At 44.4% G+C, this 16,754-nt stretch overlaps 1 protein-coding gene across 1 annotated transcript in view; it reads right to left on the bottom strand.

Annotated features, from left to right (window-relative positions):
* Positions 1-16,075, bottom strand: part of LOC119407192 (DNA replication licensing factor mcm2) — a 48,200-nt gene extending 32,125 nt beyond the window's left edge. The window contains exons 1-5 of the mRNA XM_049419662.1: positions 15,991-16,075; positions 13,756-14,017; positions 10,120-10,289; positions 8,833-8,921; positions 5,179-5,353 (exon numbers count right to left, since the gene is read on the bottom strand). Coding sequence (XP_049275619.1) covers positions 5,179-5,353; positions 8,833-8,921; positions 10,120-10,289; positions 13,756-13,988 — 667 coding nt within the window. The 5' untranslated portion in view covers positions 13,989-14,017; positions 15,991-16,075. The remainder of the gene's footprint in view (positions 1-5,178; positions 5,354-8,832; positions 8,922-10,119; positions 10,290-13,755; positions 14,018-15,990) is intronic.
* Between the last annotated feature and the right edge of the window lie 679 nt (positions 16,076-16,754).

The following is a 16,754-nucleotide window of genomic DNA, read 5'->3' as shown; positions in this document are numbered from 1 at the left end:
GATTATGCGCTAGAGCACGGAAACCGCGCTGCCGGCAGACATTTCGGCGTCGACGAAATCCGGATCCGATATTGGAAAAAACAGCGCGAGAAGCTCATGGCTACAAACAGCACGCGCCGGGCTTTCCGTGGACCCAAAACGGGCAAGTTCCCTGACATCGAAAAGGCAGTCCTCGAACACGTGAGGGACATGCGCAAAGACGGTTGTGCCGTGTCATTAGACATGGTACGGACGCAGGCGCGCACAGTTTCCCGGAGGCTGGGAATAGCCACAAAGGACTTCCGTGCCAGTTCCGGCTGGACGACACACTTCATGCGGCGGAATGGACTGTTGCTGAGGCGGCGGACGTCGTTGTGCCAGCGACTTCCATCCGCGTACGAAGACAAAGTGATCGATTTTCACAGGTTCGTCACGAGGATACGCCAGAAGAACGGTTTCCTGCTGTCACAGATAGGCAACGCCGACCAAACGCCGTTGACGTTTGACATGCCTCGAAGCACTACTGTGAACGAGAAAGGTGCTCGAAGTGTGCTCGTGAAAACGTGTGGTGCGGAGAAGCAGCGGTGCACCGTGATGCTCGCAGTGACGGCAGACGGGCGGAAGCTGCCGCCGTACGTGATTCTGAAGCGGAAAACAATTCCGAAGGGAAACTTTCCCCGTGGCATCCACATCCGCGCTCAAGCAAAAGGGTGGATGACGGCAGACCTCATGGTCGATTGGATCAAGACGGTTTGGGGGCAAAGAGCAGGAGCGCTTCTGCTTCCTTCACTTCTTGTGCTGGACAGCTTTCGCGGCCATCTCGTTGACAGTGTCCGTACCGAGCTGAAGGAGCGGCGCACGGAAATCGCAGTGATCCCTGGGGGTCTAACTTCGCTGCTACAGCCTCTGGACGTGTCACTGAACAAACCGTTCAAGGACAACGTCCGGAGGCTGTACGCAGAGTGGATGGCGGCGGGCGACCACGATTTCACGCCAAGTGGCAAAATCAGGAGACCCTCCGTGGAAGTCCTCTGCTCATGGATTCTCGAAGCGTGGAGTACCATTTCCGATGAGGTGGTCGTCAAGAGCTTTAAGAAGACTGGCATTTCCAACGCGCTCGACGGGACAGAAGATGACCGTCTGTGGGACAGTAGAGACACTGCCGATTCCGACAGGGAATCGTGCGGCGACGACACTGACGCCAGTGACGCTTCGGACTCAGAATGAACGTTAGGGGGTCAGAGAGTTCAAAAATAAAAGGGCAGTGTTCGATGCATGTAGCTCCTGCGTAATGCGTGCATTTTATTACAAAGGTAAGCCTTACTCTACTTTTATTTTTGGTTATGTTCATGATAGCTATCGTAAGAATTCAGATTAGCGACTTCTTTGCGTTTTCGGTGCTCAGAATATTGTTTCACGGAAAATTTACCCCGCGTAATGATCGCACCCCGAAGTTGGCGTCAATTTTTTTGAAAAAAAAAGTGCGATCATTATGCGAATATATACGGTATATTTTGACGGCACCTGCTATATCCTACACATTTCCTAACCACTAAAAATGAGGTACGTTGAACTCTGAGGGGGCCACAGACATAACATACCAAGTTCCAGGAAATATCGTTGAACCAATTTTGCCAAAATACAAAAAATATGCTCTGAAATCTGCAAAACCACGTGCGGCGATTGCGGTGCGAAATTTAAAAATGAAATTTTGACCTGGATTTTCTCCTCTATTGATAAACTTATGATTGTGAAATTAATCGCATAACAGTTTTCAGAATACAATTGGGTGATTCCACGTAAGATCGAACAAACGATGGCTGGTCGACCTCTCAAATTTATCTCAAATTTTTATATAGTATTGCCTGATGAGTGGAAAGAAGAGATCGGCAATTTGTTTTGCCGCCAAAAATTTTTTCGAACCACGGGAAATCAATAATGACGAAGAGGTGGAGTGGAGCGCTCATCCGCTCTGCTGTTTTGGCCAACTTTCGTTATGAATTACACAAAATATATTAAAGTTAGGTAGCTGAAATTTATTTACCTAAATATACGCATGTTTTTGCTTCTGCTCAGGTATTTTTAGTTTTTATGTGTAGTGTAGATGTTTTTATAAAAAACCTAAAAAATAGCCCAATCGGCAAAATTTTCTTTACTTTGAAGGTCTTTATCTCAAAAAATACTTGTAGCAGAGGTACAAAAATTCCGCATTACGTTCTTCGCATGCGTATCTACCAAACTGCCAAATCTTGTACTTATATAGCTTTTCAGTAAAGAGATATGATCGGGCTAAGTTCATGAAAACACCGAACAATGAAAACTTCTGACGACAATTAAAAAAAAAAAACATTTTTTAAATTTCTTAAACTTTGTCCACTTATTCTCCTCCACATCAGCTTTCACAATCATTAAAAACATGTTGCATAATGTCGTTGCACTAATAGTTACGGCCCCTCCAATGAGACCCTTAGGCAAGGATGGGCAATTCCGACTTCTTGCCCAGCAAGTGTATAAAATGCAGGCAGGATTGAATTTCTTTTTATTAAAAGATCAGCAGGTACCTAAAAAGGTGTCGCCGGCACTGAAGACGTTAATTTTGAAATTATTTGGTCACTGCAGCGGCCACGAGCGCGGAGCTACCGAGTAGGCGCGCGCGCACCCGAGATGCTCGTTGTAAGAGACGGCGCAGTGAGAGCTCGTTCTCGCGTCCTCAGACCGATTGAGTTCGAAACAGCAACACCTCTCGAGTGACTTCAACGCATGTGCACTGGAGCTTCGCTATTCTATCCGCCCTCTGTTCGCATCTCAGCTAGGCGCTGATAACACGGCGGAGATTGAAGCAAGATGAAAACTCTATAAAGGAGCTATGAGCGCTCGCTTCACGCACGCTGCTGCCACAGAAACTGCGCTGCGCCAGTTGCGATCAGTGGAAAGCATGAACGTGGCGCTCCAGTGGCAAAGCAAAATATGAATTGTCAAAGGAAAGAAAAGCAAAACTATCGGTAACCGGATGCGCTTGTCTATATGAGATGTCGGCAGCAGACGGCGTGAACTGGCCGCGCCTTCGGTGCGCTGTTCACACTTCATTCGGCGCGGATGGTTCTTGTGCTTTGCTCTTACTCTACTCCTCCTGTGCGTCGCATGGCGAGAAAGTATTGCTCGGAATGAGTGTATTCTGGAGACTACCTTTCGAAGCACAAGAAGCTTAAAGGAGTACTGACACGAATTTTTAAAAAATTCGGATTGTTGCTCTAAATAAAAATACTGGTGTCGAGAAACGTAAAACGACTATTGTGGTGCCTGGGAATGCGTCCTATATATTTTAATTAGCGCCACCTTAAAAAGACACTTTCGGTTTCGATATCGAGGGGGTGGCTTCTCAGTGTCGTTTCATAGCAGTGTGACGTCACGGAGATACAGAAATTCACGACGTACTAGCGGGAAATCCGTCATCTGCTCGTGGTGCAATAGACAACGATGAGTGAATTGTCGTCCAGTGACCCTGACAGTGATTTCTACGATTTAGGCTGCATGCAGGACGCAGCACTCGCGAACTCGGAGGAACTGTCTTGACTTGTCGGGATAATGTCCTTGCAGTGTGGCTGGCTTGCAAATGCTCAGCGATGAAAACTTCAAAGTCAAATTAAAATATTTTATACGTGTTCTCCGACTCCAGTGTGTGGAAAGCGTGGACACTGCATACCAACTAAGCAAAAAATGTCCCTTTTGCGATGTCTCTCAAAATTGTGCCAGTACTCCTTTAATTATTGCAAAGAAGCCAAAATTTCGCAGAGTTACCGACCTAGACATAAATGCTTTGAAGGAACGTTTAACGCCCGAAAGATCAGTGACTGTCAGTGAGACGCACTACTTGTGCTACGCGTGCTTTTGCTATCACTGCAATGAAAGATCTTCACGGAACGCACAGTTTAACGATGACATTCTTATGCCCCCTGAAAAAGAAATCGACGCAGTTAACCAGATCACTGCGACTACCGGTGCACGTGCGTTCAAGTCACCCGAGAGGTGTTGCTGTTTCGAACTCAATCGGTCTGAGGACGCGAAAACCAGCTCTCACTGCGCCGTCTCTTACAACGAGCATCTCGGGTGCGCGCGCCCCTGCTCGGTAGCCCCGCGCTCGTGGCCGCTGCAGTGACCAAATATTTTCAAAATTAACGTCTTCAGTGCCGGCGACACCTTTTTAGGTACCTGCTGGCCTTTTAATAAAAAGAAATTCAATCCTGCCTGCATTTTACACATTTGCTGGGCAAAAAGTCGGAATTGCCCATCCTTGCCTAAGGGTCTCATTGGAGGGGCCGTAACTATTAGTGCAACGACATTATGCAACGTGTTTTTAATGATTGTGAAAGCTGATGTGGAGGAGAATAAGTGGACAAAGTTTAAGAAATTTAAAAAATGGTTTTTTTTTTTTAATTGTCGTCAGAAGTTTCCATTGTTCGGTGTTTTCTTGAACTTAGCCCGATCATATCTCTTTACTGAAAAGCTATATAAATACAAGATTTGGCAGTTTGGTAGATAAGCATGCGAAGAACGTAATGCAGAATTTTTGTCGCTCTGCTACAAGGCTTTTTTGAGATAAAGACCTTCAAAGTAAAGAAAATTTTGCCGATTGGGCCATTTTTGAGGTTTTTTACAAAAACATCTACACTACACATAAAAACTAAAAATACCTGAGCAGAAGCAAAAACATGCATATATTTAGGTAAGTAAATTTCAGCTACCTAATTTTAATATATTTTGTGCAATTCATAACGAAAGTTCGCCAAAACAGCAGAGCGGATGAGCGCTCCACTCCACCTCTTCGTCATTATTGATTTCCTGTGGTTCGAAAAAATTTTTCGCGGCAGAACAAATTGCGGATCTCTTCTTTCCACTCATCAGGCAATAATATATAAAATCTTGAAATAAATTTGAGAGGTCGACCAGCCATCGTTTGTTCGATCTTACGTGGAATCACCCAATTTATCAATTTAAACAGATTCATCATTTCACTTTAGTGTCACTTTCAGAGACTTTTTGTTTACTGAGAATACTGTAATGAAGGTGCCATGAAATTACTGAAAATGAACGCAATGAAACCGACGATCAAAACTACTGTATGTAATGTTGCAGCTATAAAAACGAAAGCAAATTTAATCCTAGAAACAATACAAAAAGTTACAAAACAGAAGCACCCACCTTCGCACATTTGCCTGATCTTCTCCTTGTAAAGGTTGTGGCCGCGTTCGTCGACAAACGTGCGCAAGAAGTTCTTGAAGCGGTTGTAGATTTCCGTCTTGGGGCCGATCTGTGTGACCCACTCTCGGACTGTGTGGCCTTTCATGTCTTCGAGGTTTTCAATGCTCTCTACCATCTAGAAAAACAGAGGGGAGAAAGAAAACCATGGAGTCTATGTTAATGCAATAAGATTTCAGTTCATTAAGGGGAGACGCGGGTCTTTTTTTTTATTTCTTTGATTAGCAAGGTGAACTGAACGAAATTTAACAAACTTATCCCATTTTTTCTGCAGATTCCAAATCTCTAATTAGATTTTTGGTAGCTGCATTAGTACAAAAGATGTGCAATCTCTAAAAGCATATTTCTTACGGGAATTTTTGGCAACTTTGCTTTGTCAAACACAGAAACAAAGTATGTGGCAAGGCTGCCAGAGAGCTGGTTTAGCCGGTGATGCTAATCCGATTGTCTTCAACAAACTTTGAATGCAAAATAAATAGACGTAAATGTGAGTGAAATTTTTTTGCTGCATACTATTTCTGATAATCGAGAATTATAATTTGGTGAACAACATTATAAGAAAATAAATAGCATCACCGGCTAGACCAGCTTCCTGGCAATCTTGCCACATACTTTGTTTTTGTGTTTGACAAAGCAAAGTTGCCAAAAATCCCCGTAAGAAATATGCTTAAATATGTGTTAGAAATTGCATATCTTTTGTTCTAATGCAGCTATTAAAAATCTACTTACACTTATTCAGCTTTTTCTGCAGATTCAAAATCTCTAAGTAGATTTTTAATAGCTGCATTAGAACAAAAGATATGCAATTTCTAACACATATTTAAGCATATTTCTTACGGGGATTTTTGGCAACTTTGCTTTGTCAAACACAAAAACAAAGTATGTGGCAAGATTGCCAGGAAGCTGGTCTAGCCGGTGATGCTATTTATTTTCTTATAATGTTGTTCACCAAATTATAATTCTCGATTATCAGAAATAGTATGCAGCAAAAAAATTTCACTCACATTTACGTCTATTTATTTTGCATTCAAAGTTTGTTGAAGACAATCGGATTAGCATCACCGGCTAAACAAGCTCTCTGGCAGCCTTGCCACATACTTTGTTTATGTGTTTGACAAAGCAAAGTTGCCAAAAAATTCCCGTAAGAAATATGCTTTTAGAGATTGCACATCTTTTGTACTAATGCAGCTACCAAAAATCTAATTAGAGATTTGGAATCTGCAGACAAAATGGGATAAGTTTGTTAAATTTTGTTCAGTTCACCCAGCTAATAAAAGAAATAAAAAAAAGACCCGCGTCTCCCCTTAAATTTCATGCCATTCACCCAACTTTTAAAAAACCGTTTTTTAAGACCCACGTCTCCCCTTAAAGAGGCTCTAAACAGGAACACAAGATAAGTTTGGAGTGATGAATAATTATTTCAAAACTCTAGTTTAGTTTGTGCACTTGCATAACTTTGTTGCACTAAAATGTTATGCTGCTGCAGATTTTTAAGCCACTTTTTTTTTTTCGCATTTGAGGCATTGCAGCTAAGCCAGTATTCTTGAAACTTGTCATGTTCAAACATTAGTGTTTTTTAAAGGAGTGGGCACACCAATTTTAGAAGCTAGATTGACGCACAAGTTTGTAGCCATTAATGCTTCGGTGGTTCACGCAACATCCAAGACATTGACCACTCTTCATTTATCTCATTCAAATGTTATTCACCCCTGCTGGCAGAAAACTTCAAAGTGGGAATTGTGTAACAGAACTTGTGTAACGTCAAATTATGCTGGGAACATGACTGCACATAACAGCCAATCATTATGGTCCACAAGAAGCTGTGTATTATCAAAGATTTTGAAAATTTACAGACAATTCAATAGCTAATTCAAATCAAATGAGGACAATAAAATAGCTGTTACAACTTCAGGTTGCCAACATTAGCAACTGTTTAGCCATCTTTAGTGAGCATTTGCCTGCACTAGCCAACGTTAGCCAAAACAAGCCAGTACTAAGGAGTGTTAATAGTATGCAAGTAAATACGGCAGTTGAAGTCACGTGACTTATTGAACACTTTGTTACAGTGCACTGCCTTCGAGATCAACTCATATTTTTTGGTAAAAAATCATTACACACTGTTTGAGAATGCAAGTGGATGAGAGCAACCAATTGTCTTTAAGAAATCATTACCCAAAAATTTAGCATCTGCCCTATTCTTGAATAGAGTGTAGTTCCCCTGCACCAATAACACTGCAACTTCATAAAGCCGGAAATGATAAAAGTTTCCACTGCAACATGACTGCACACAACAAGGAGCCGTGCCCACTGAGTCACCGCAGCAGCACGTTACTGGAAAACGTACAAACCGCCGCGCGATAACTAATACCAAAGTACAGTAAAAGCTCGTTATTTCGACTCTCGTTAATTCGGAAAATCGGTTAATTCGGACGCGTCATCTGGTCCCTGTAAATATACGCATCACTCTATGAGACTGGGCGCTCGTTATTTCGGACAGATTTGACGGCAAATCGGATAATTCGGCGACTTTCGGGCCGCTGGCGAGGCTCGAAAACGAAAAAAGAACAATTCAGAACACAAGTGATGCTCAAACGCAGCATCGCCATGAACATCAATTGTTGACTTGGCTTGACTTGAGACTGGTTGAACGCCTTTTCTTTGCGTGTGTTGTTGGCGGTGCCATTTTATTGCTTTGTTCCCATTGGTGTGCTGCATCGTTGAACGTCGTTTTATCGAGGAACGATTCAGCACGGCTCCTTTAGCTTGATTGTTGCTGGTGCTTTTGTGCTGACTTTTCGTGTGAACGCACTCTCCGCCGATGGCAACGTCGGCGAAGCGGCCCAAGTACAAGGCGAAGGACTTCACCACCAAAGTAGAAATTTTGCGTGCCCTGAAAAATGGGCTCTGCCGACAAGAAGTTGCTCCTGTGCCACGACGTCGGTGAACAATACGACGTGAGTCTCCTGAGCGCAGTTAGTATTCTTGCGTATGTGTGGCAGAACACGCCTGCGCACGCCGTTGCCAACTGCTTCAGGCACAGTGGCTTTGTTGTACCAGACTCCAGCAATGCCGAAGTGTCGCCGGACGACAATGCCGACGATGGGCAGGATTTCGGAACTGTTATGCCTGTTGCAGTGACACTCGACCATTATATCGGCATTGATGATGGCGTTGCCACTGCCGGCTGTCTGACTGATGAGCAAATCGTCAAGGAACTGATGCATGGCAACGAATCCGAGAACGAAGAGCCTGAAGAGGAGCAGCCACACCATGAGCCACACGGGCCCCCTCGCACTGTGAAGGAAGTCGCGGAGGCCCTCGTCGTCCTTGAAGAATTTTGTTTTGCACTGCAGACAGCATGCGAGCTGCTGAGCACCTTGAAGGGCTCATAAAAATTGTGTCCGAGCGAATTTCTGCTCGAAAACAGACACGCATCCGCGATTACTTTGTAAAGTAAAGGTATGTTAAAAAAACTCGTGCATTTATTGTGTTTATTTCGACCATTCGATAATTCGGACATTCGGTTAATTCGGACATTTTTTCCGGTCCCTAGAAATCCGAATTAACGAGCTTTTACTGTATAGCCAAGACACTCACGTCTTCATCGTCCGAGAAGGTGCCTTCCGCCGCACGTTCGGCCAACCGCCTCCTACGAACGGGCCTGTCGGCTTCACTGCTGCTCTCATCTGTTGATGGCAAAGCAAACAACAGTGGGTGAACACAAAGAACTGGCTTTGACATGCTAGGAAATGTGCAAATGCAAGTACAGTACTCACAGATTGAAACAGGACAATTTAGGGCTATGTACCGCACATACTTTCGTCTCCAACATTTTCAGTTCGAGTCGTATAGGCGTAATTTCAACTCGAACGCGTAGATCAAAGCCAACACTATCTTCAGAGACCAGATTCATCGTGACATGACGTGATTATCTCGAGAAATGGCGAATACCAGTCGATATACTAAAATTTGATGTCTCACTTGAATCTGTGAGTACTACACAATGCCTAACACCATGCATGCCCAGGCATATTGTGTGCAATCAGGAGGCGCCTCCCATATGAAAGCACAAGAACTTTCACAACATGATAGCAAAGACATCACTTTGTTGACTAATACCTAAGGCAGCACAAAGGTGTGTCTGCGTGAGCTTGGGAAATGTGCTGGGATGACTAAGACGTTAAGCCATGCAGTAAATGACCGTGCTTTATCTTAACGAGTTTCTCTCATGTAGCAACCATGTCTGCAACAGCCATCTGGTCATGGCTATACTAGTCATCCAGGCACCTATGAAAGCGCTCCTCCAGTCTCCTCTGTCTGCGCTTGTTTTAATTAGGGTTCCCGATTTCATAGCTATGTTACACCGATTCGCCCCACAATAAATGCTCAAGCGGTTTTAAGATTATGCAAAAAAAAATCTCCTGTTCCTCAACCCTCTACAAGCCAATTCTTGCTACCATATCTTCTTTTAGTTTGTGCACTTTGAAAATTACACTGTCTGTTTGCAAAGCATCAGTGCTTTGGGAAGTAAAACTTGCTACGACAGAGGGCAACGCACCCCAATGCCTTTCAATGGCCATGTATTTCCGCCAGGGGCGTAGCCAGAAATTTTTTTCGGGGGGGGGGTTCAACCATACTTTATGTATGTTCGTGCGTGCGTTTGTATGTGTGCGTGCCTATATACGCAAGCAAAAGTGAAAAATTTCGGGGGGGGTTTGAACCCCCCCAACCCCCCCCCTTGGCTACGCCCCTGATTTCCGCCTTTCTGAGGTTCATACCTACAAACCCAAGCGTTAACAATTCTCGTAAGTGAACGACAAACAAGTACTTTTCCAAAGGGTTCGCAAAACAAGCCAGAGCAGTGCAAAGAAAGTGATGACTAACCATACAGCAGGCCCCTTCGCATGCGACCGGTGACACGACCCTCCGCACGGTCTCGCTGCCGCAACTGTTCTTCGACGGCCCTCCGATCTGATTCGGACAGGGCGCTGTACTCCGAGTCGTCCAGCATTTGCGGGTCGTAGACGTCCAGTGCTGGTATTGCGCGGTAGTCACTGCAGAAAGAGAGAACGTTCATCTTCTGACACCACATTTGTGCTCAACAGAATGATTGCCAGATGCAAAATTACACTGTTTGCAACTGGCCGCCACAAAGAGATAGCATTGCAGCTCGACACTGCCCAAAACTTTGTCCTATAAACTCAGCTTACAGCTTGTTATTTTGCTTACCTACCTATATTTCACTAGACAAAGTTTAGCATTTGTGACAATTACTAGTAAATAAACAGTACCCTGAGTTCGTTATGTTGGTAACACTGTTTTATCGCTGCACGCTACTGTTTTATTCCTTGCTTTAAAATTTGTAAAAAGGAGAGGCCTTGGTAAAGTGGATCTTATCAAGAAAGTTTTAAAAAATGCTGGAGTGAAGATGTCCTAAAAGTGAAGCCAGACCTCTGCTGTCTTAAGCAGGGCACACCGAAACATTCAGTTATAGAAAAAAAAATAAAAGTGTTTTTCTCACATGCCCTACGAGTTTAAGAAGGCTCATTTTGTCGTACAGATAGCGCATGATGTGCATCCTTTGTGCTACTAGTTTTCATATGAATCTTTATGTCTATGAGATCTTTAATCATATAGACATTAATCACATTGTCTGGACTCAGCTGGAGGCAATACTTTTTTCAAGAACAACAATTTCTCACTTAATAATTAGCCAAGTGTTTGCATTAAGAGAGCAAAAAGCAATCAATCCATGACCTGGCGTCGGCCAAACCGTCTCTATTTCTTAGGAAACTTATACACCAATTTCACAAGGAGGCTGCCATTTTTAAAGCACTCCACCGCAGCAGCGCCGTCTATCGTCTGCGACGTTTCGCCGCCCTTCCGATGTGTGGGGTTCCGCGGCGGTGTATGCAGCGTATGCGCTCGGTTCACAAGGTATTGCTGTTCTTCGCGGTACACGGGCAAAACAGGCCAACGCTTTTCGAGTGTAAAGGCGCTGATAAATAATCGCTAAGCTTTCAGCTTCAAAATGGCTGAAACAGCAAGCATCGGCGGCCCATGAGACGTTCCCGCAGCAGCGCCGGCGATGAGAATAATGCCAATGCAGTTCTTAAGCAGCATGTATAAATTGGTAATTGCTTTGTATGTTTTGTTATAGCTGGCCGGGTGAGGTTCTTGGAATAATCACTATAAACGAGCGTTAACATTTAGGACAACTGTCGAAGTATAATCGGAGAAACGTAAATGGAGACGAGTGAACACGTAGGCCATTGTCCGGCTGCGCGCTAGGTGCGCGCATTAGTGTTTAAGATGGCTCCCGGGTTTCCGTGCCGTGATTATTCAAGTTCAACGTAACTCTAATCCCTAACAGACCATTTTGGTTCCGCTTGGCACGTTGCAATACAATGTTCACGGAACGACAGGAGCACAAGCACCAATGTCTGTGTTTATTCGTGTGGCCGTCGTAGCTTGTGGCCTCTGATCCTTGCACAGGATAAGGAACAGAAGTACGACGTGTGAGCTCAAAATTCGGCGTAGAAACAACGCCGATGATAAAATAAAAATAAGCCTGTTGCACATCTGGAAGCGTGGCATGGCGTAAGTTCGCTTCGGCGCGAGCCGCCGCCACTAGCGATACGCCGAAAGGGCGCTCGTTTTTGGTAACATTATTGTCAATTTGTTTTCTGGCGAGTATTTCAGAAGCATTACGACGAGCGCACGTGTCCAGGTAACGACCTGGCTTTAACGAACGTGGGCCGATTATTCACGACGCCCAGGCTGCCGCGCGAAAAAAAAAAAAAAAAGTGCGGTTGTCATAACGCTGCCCCAGTTATCGTCACAAAGTTGACAAGCCTAGAAAGAACGTGCTCTCGACGAAACGTTAGAAACGCGTACCTACGCCAAAGAACACATGTCGTGCGGGCCTTTCTGTCATGTAGATTGAAAAGTGTTCATTCAATAATCTCGAAATTGCACGCACTAAGATGGAACATTTTCTAGCCGCAGGCATTGTAAATCATGTGCAGTAGCATAGAAATCAGAGAGGTTCATTAGAACTACTCTTGGCCAAACATTTTGTGTATTAATCATCAGCCTTGACATTGGTTCTCTTTGGTGCAGATGATAAAGTGCACCAGCAACCAAGCACAATCACAAGCTGGTGTGGTGACTTGGAGAAATGGTCATAAGTGCAGACACCACATTTAATAATATACTATTTGTGGGAGAAGAAGGCGTGCGACCTGAGAGAAGCGAAGTCATTTAAAATCATTGTGCACTTCGCATGCCTTGGCTGCCAGTATTTCAGGCTTCCGTAGCTGTTGCCGCAGCCAAACACAGCGCAGTGGTAGCTTGTCGACCTGTCCTCGTCCGACATTTCGATTTGCGGCAGCACAATTGTTTCAGCGCGTCGAAAAATGGAAACACGCTGACCTCTCACGCACCACGCAGTGCAAAACTCGGGAATCCGCACACACCAGCGGCAGCGGTCGGCCGAGGTGGAGAGAGAGAAAGCGGTGAAAATACACCGGTTCGAGGCTACGCTCCTCCTCTCCGTGAAAACGGTCTATAGGAGAGCACTAGTAAGAAGCTACGCGAGCTTCCTTTCCAGCAGTGTTTTGAAGGGGTACTGACACCAATTTCTGAAGCCGATTTTACTGTCATACAAATCTCCTGTATAAAGAGACCAATCTGAGCAAGTGTGAAGCTCAGTAAATGCTGATAAGATACTTTATTTTGATATTGAAGTCAATTTTTCACACGGCGCACCTACTGACATTGACACTAGCGTGGCGTCAGGCTACTGCGTCGATTCTGGTGACTTCACGCACCACTATGGCTAGTTGCGATGATGTCAGGTACCTAAACATTCAACCTCGCCGCTTGTGCGTCACCAACGGAGCCACAAAGCAGAGCGGCCCTGAAATTGCCAGCTATCTTGCGCGAGTATGTGACAAGAAGGTCGTACCATGCCATGATGTCAGGGTACAGTAGGAACCGAAACTAGCTTTTAAAAACATGTTGTAATTAATTTTTCAGGGTGCACTCACACTTACCAGTACATTTTCTAGGCTGCCGAGGACTTGGTCTTTCATCTGACAGAAAAAAACGACAACTGAAAATTTCTGTGTCAGCACCCTTTTAAAATGCTCATGTACAAGGGCATCCACAGAATTTTTTCCAGTGGGGTGCATTTGCATGGAGGAGGTCCAGCACAGGCAGCCAGATTAAGTTAATAGTGTGTAACGTGTAATGTTGGCTGGCAATCCTGAAGGCCGTTTCACACACGTATGAGAGACCCGAGTGTGCTTATCAAGCTGTGCAACTTATTGCTACTGCAGAAAAAAATATCCGAAATTCGGGAAGGGGGGGGGGGTCAGCCGCCCCTCCCTTGCACCCCTCTCCGGATGCCCAGCCCATGCCCCCTACACGATCCAAGCTCAGCTGCTCTAACTGTGTAGGGTGCTATAACAACAAACTAGCAAGACTAAACAGACGAAAGCATCAGGAAGTACTTACTCTTCCATGTTGTCTCCAAACAGCTCTTCCCCCTCCTCTTCCTGCTCTTCGTCACGACGGACGTCATCGTCCTCGTTGCCAACTCCACCGAGCACTTCCGATTCGTCCTCGAAAGGTGGAAGGTCACGACCTGGTGGCGACGTGCCCAAGTCGGGAGGTGGCGACGCCACGTTACTGCTTCGAGAACGCGGTGACGCGACATTGCTGCTTCTGGATCGAGGGCCGTCAGACATCTCGACTCTTCACTGGTGCTGCGGTTCAACTGTGTCCAATCTGACAAAAGTAAAAGCCAACATGCTTAGGAAGACTGATTAGTCATGGCAAGAATCAGTTATTGATTCAATCACAAAGATAATCGCACACATTTCAGTCTGTAATAAACATTTCTCCTGTAGAACTGATCCCCATCAAGGCCCCTGACAAAAATCTCCAAAGCATTGACTTAATCCTAAGCTAGCACTGTATAACTAAAATTTTATGTGTTTGTTCATTTTTTATGTATATCCTGTTACCTACGTAACCGCTCCACTCTCTAATGCCTTTGGCCCTGGGGTTATTTAAATAAATAAATAATCCGGAAACTTCAACTTTTAAAACCACTCCTGATAACTTGGTAGCGGTTTATGGGGTTTAATGTTCCAAACTGACTTGGGCAATGAGAGCTAATTATAACAATTTTAGGGGTTTTACCTCCAAAAACCACGATATGATTTATGAGAGACGCCGAAGTGGTGGGCTCCGGAAATTTTGACCACCTGGTGTTTTTTAACATGCACTTAAATCTAAGTACACAGGCCTTTAGCATTTTGCCTCCATCAAAATGCGGCTACCGCGAGCGGGATTCGATCCCCCAACCTTCAGGTCAGCAGTTGAGCACCATAACCCCTAGACTACCGTCTGGGTCAGGTTACGAGTTGGTGCTCCTGGTAGTTTCAAAGAATTTATTTATTTAATAGGTATTACTTATTTTCCTGTAAACGTACGTCTTACTTTGATTTTCACACAATTAATATTGATGTTCAAGGCTGTCGTTTGTCAATGAATATTAAAGCACATTAACACACTGGCTGCCTAGTCACCTGAAAGCCTACCTAACTTCCTAAACTGGTTAGTTTCACTGCAAATAGAAACATTTGTAGAACTATCAACACGAATGCAATTAGGCAATGATTGTTCATAGGTGCCTGATTATAATGTGGATGTGCTGGCAATGAACAAAAAATATTTTATGCGGTAACAACAATGACATGCAGCCTGTGCATAGACACACAATGTGAGGCGTAATTCACGAATGCAGCCGGTGTGTAACGTGACTCTACTAAATCAGAAAATGCACCTGGTTGTTACTTCTTCAGTTGCAGAGACTACAAAATAAACCAGATACAACAGGAATTGTGTCAATGCCTGCGTCATAAAACGAAAGCTTAGCCATGACTGCGTGAGGTTCTTTTATAGAATTACAGGTTCACGGTAATTGAAATCATCAGCGAAAGAAAAAAAAAGCGCACCAGCGGCGAGCAGCAAGTGCATAATACACGAAGATACAGAACAGTTTCTTCCTTTATTTATTATTACACACAAAACAAACCAGTCTGTTAACTACTTTGTTTTCCAGGAACGCTGAACGGTATGGACAAAAGATGAACTCTCGCTTAAAACTCTACACAAAGTAGTCAAAAGAAAGTACTCGATATCAAACGCCACACACAGTGCCGCTATTTCGTCTGATAGCTCTCGATAACACCAAAGAAAACCTAAATAATAATGATTAACTGTAGTCGGACGGTATATCTCCTGCTGTAGACATTACCTTACCTTAACTTTAGCTTAACTGTCTTAACTGTTGATTACAGCCCATCGTGGAGTCATGCCGCTTAGCAAACACCTTTCTGCTCGCTTTTGTCTTAACAAGCTCGGCTAAACTTGGTACACAAACTCAAGCACTGTGCACGTAGAAAGCTTAATACCGAAAATATTTTCATATATACCGAAAACAGGCAATGACACACACATGCCGTCGTTTAAAGACCTCCGGGAGTAGAGATTTAAAGGTTCCTTGTTTAAAGAGCACGATTGTGGAGCAACTTTTCAACTTTTCTTCAACAAATGCTCACGCTTGTCACCACTTGACGCTAACAAAACAGCTCAGACTTACAAATAAACACCACCACACGAACGGCGACTTCGCGAAACCCGTATTTAATTAAATTTTCGTTTACAAATGAGCACCGTTACCACTCACCTGCTTTTCCCGCACAATGGATGAGCGCGCCTGAAAAACGCGGGAAAAGTGGCGGAAGAGTACACGCGCGATCCAAATGTAGTGCTCAAGTCATAGAGTTAATATACTGACTCTAGAGGAAAAGCTCCCCATAGGGCCCATGCATTGAAACCTATAACCGCATGTGTTCCGCCATGATGGAACAAAACGATCGTTGCCAGTGTTGCCAGACCCTGAGACGCTCGCTATATTTGACGGTGGTAATCAGTTTTTAATCTACCAACCTAAGCCAGCTACGCGCTGTTGGCGCTGTTCAGAGAACATCAGCTGTGTTTTGATGCGTGAAGCCGTGTGTCAGTGTACGGTTGTCTGTGCAGCTGGTCCGGTTGATAACAGTTAAAATTTCCACCTGTTTGTGCATGGTTTTTACTAGGCACTCCCTACCAAAGTTTCTCCGTTCGCTGGCACAAAGGTCACTCGACAGATTCGCAGCTCGAAGCAAAGTCCGTAGGCCGTGGTCGCGCGCTGATTCGACTTGCAATGGCGAGACACCTGTATCCACGTTCTTTTTCAGCTCATTGCTGCCGTACTTCAGCGCAGAGAGCCGTAAAGCAGAACAATGTCGATTGCAGCATGCAGCGGGCGAATGTAAGTGAGACATCTCCCGAAAGCTTCAATCGAAACTAAAGTTACACGGCCCACGAAGGTTTATCGCCGTTAAAAAGTATTAAAAAAATCGGTTGCGACTAGTTCGTACATAACTTTCAGGGCTTGTCTC

Source organism: Rhipicephalus sanguineus, chromosome 10, assembly GCF_013339695.2.
Source record: "Rhipicephalus sanguineus isolate Rsan-2018 chromosome 10, BIME_Rsan_1.4, whole genome shotgun sequence".
NCBI lineage: Eukaryota > Metazoa > Arthropoda > Arachnida > Ixodida > Ixodidae > Rhipicephalus > Rhipicephalus sanguineus.
Note: the sequence above shows the minus strand (reverse complement) of the source record. Positions and strands in the feature narration are given on the sequence as shown.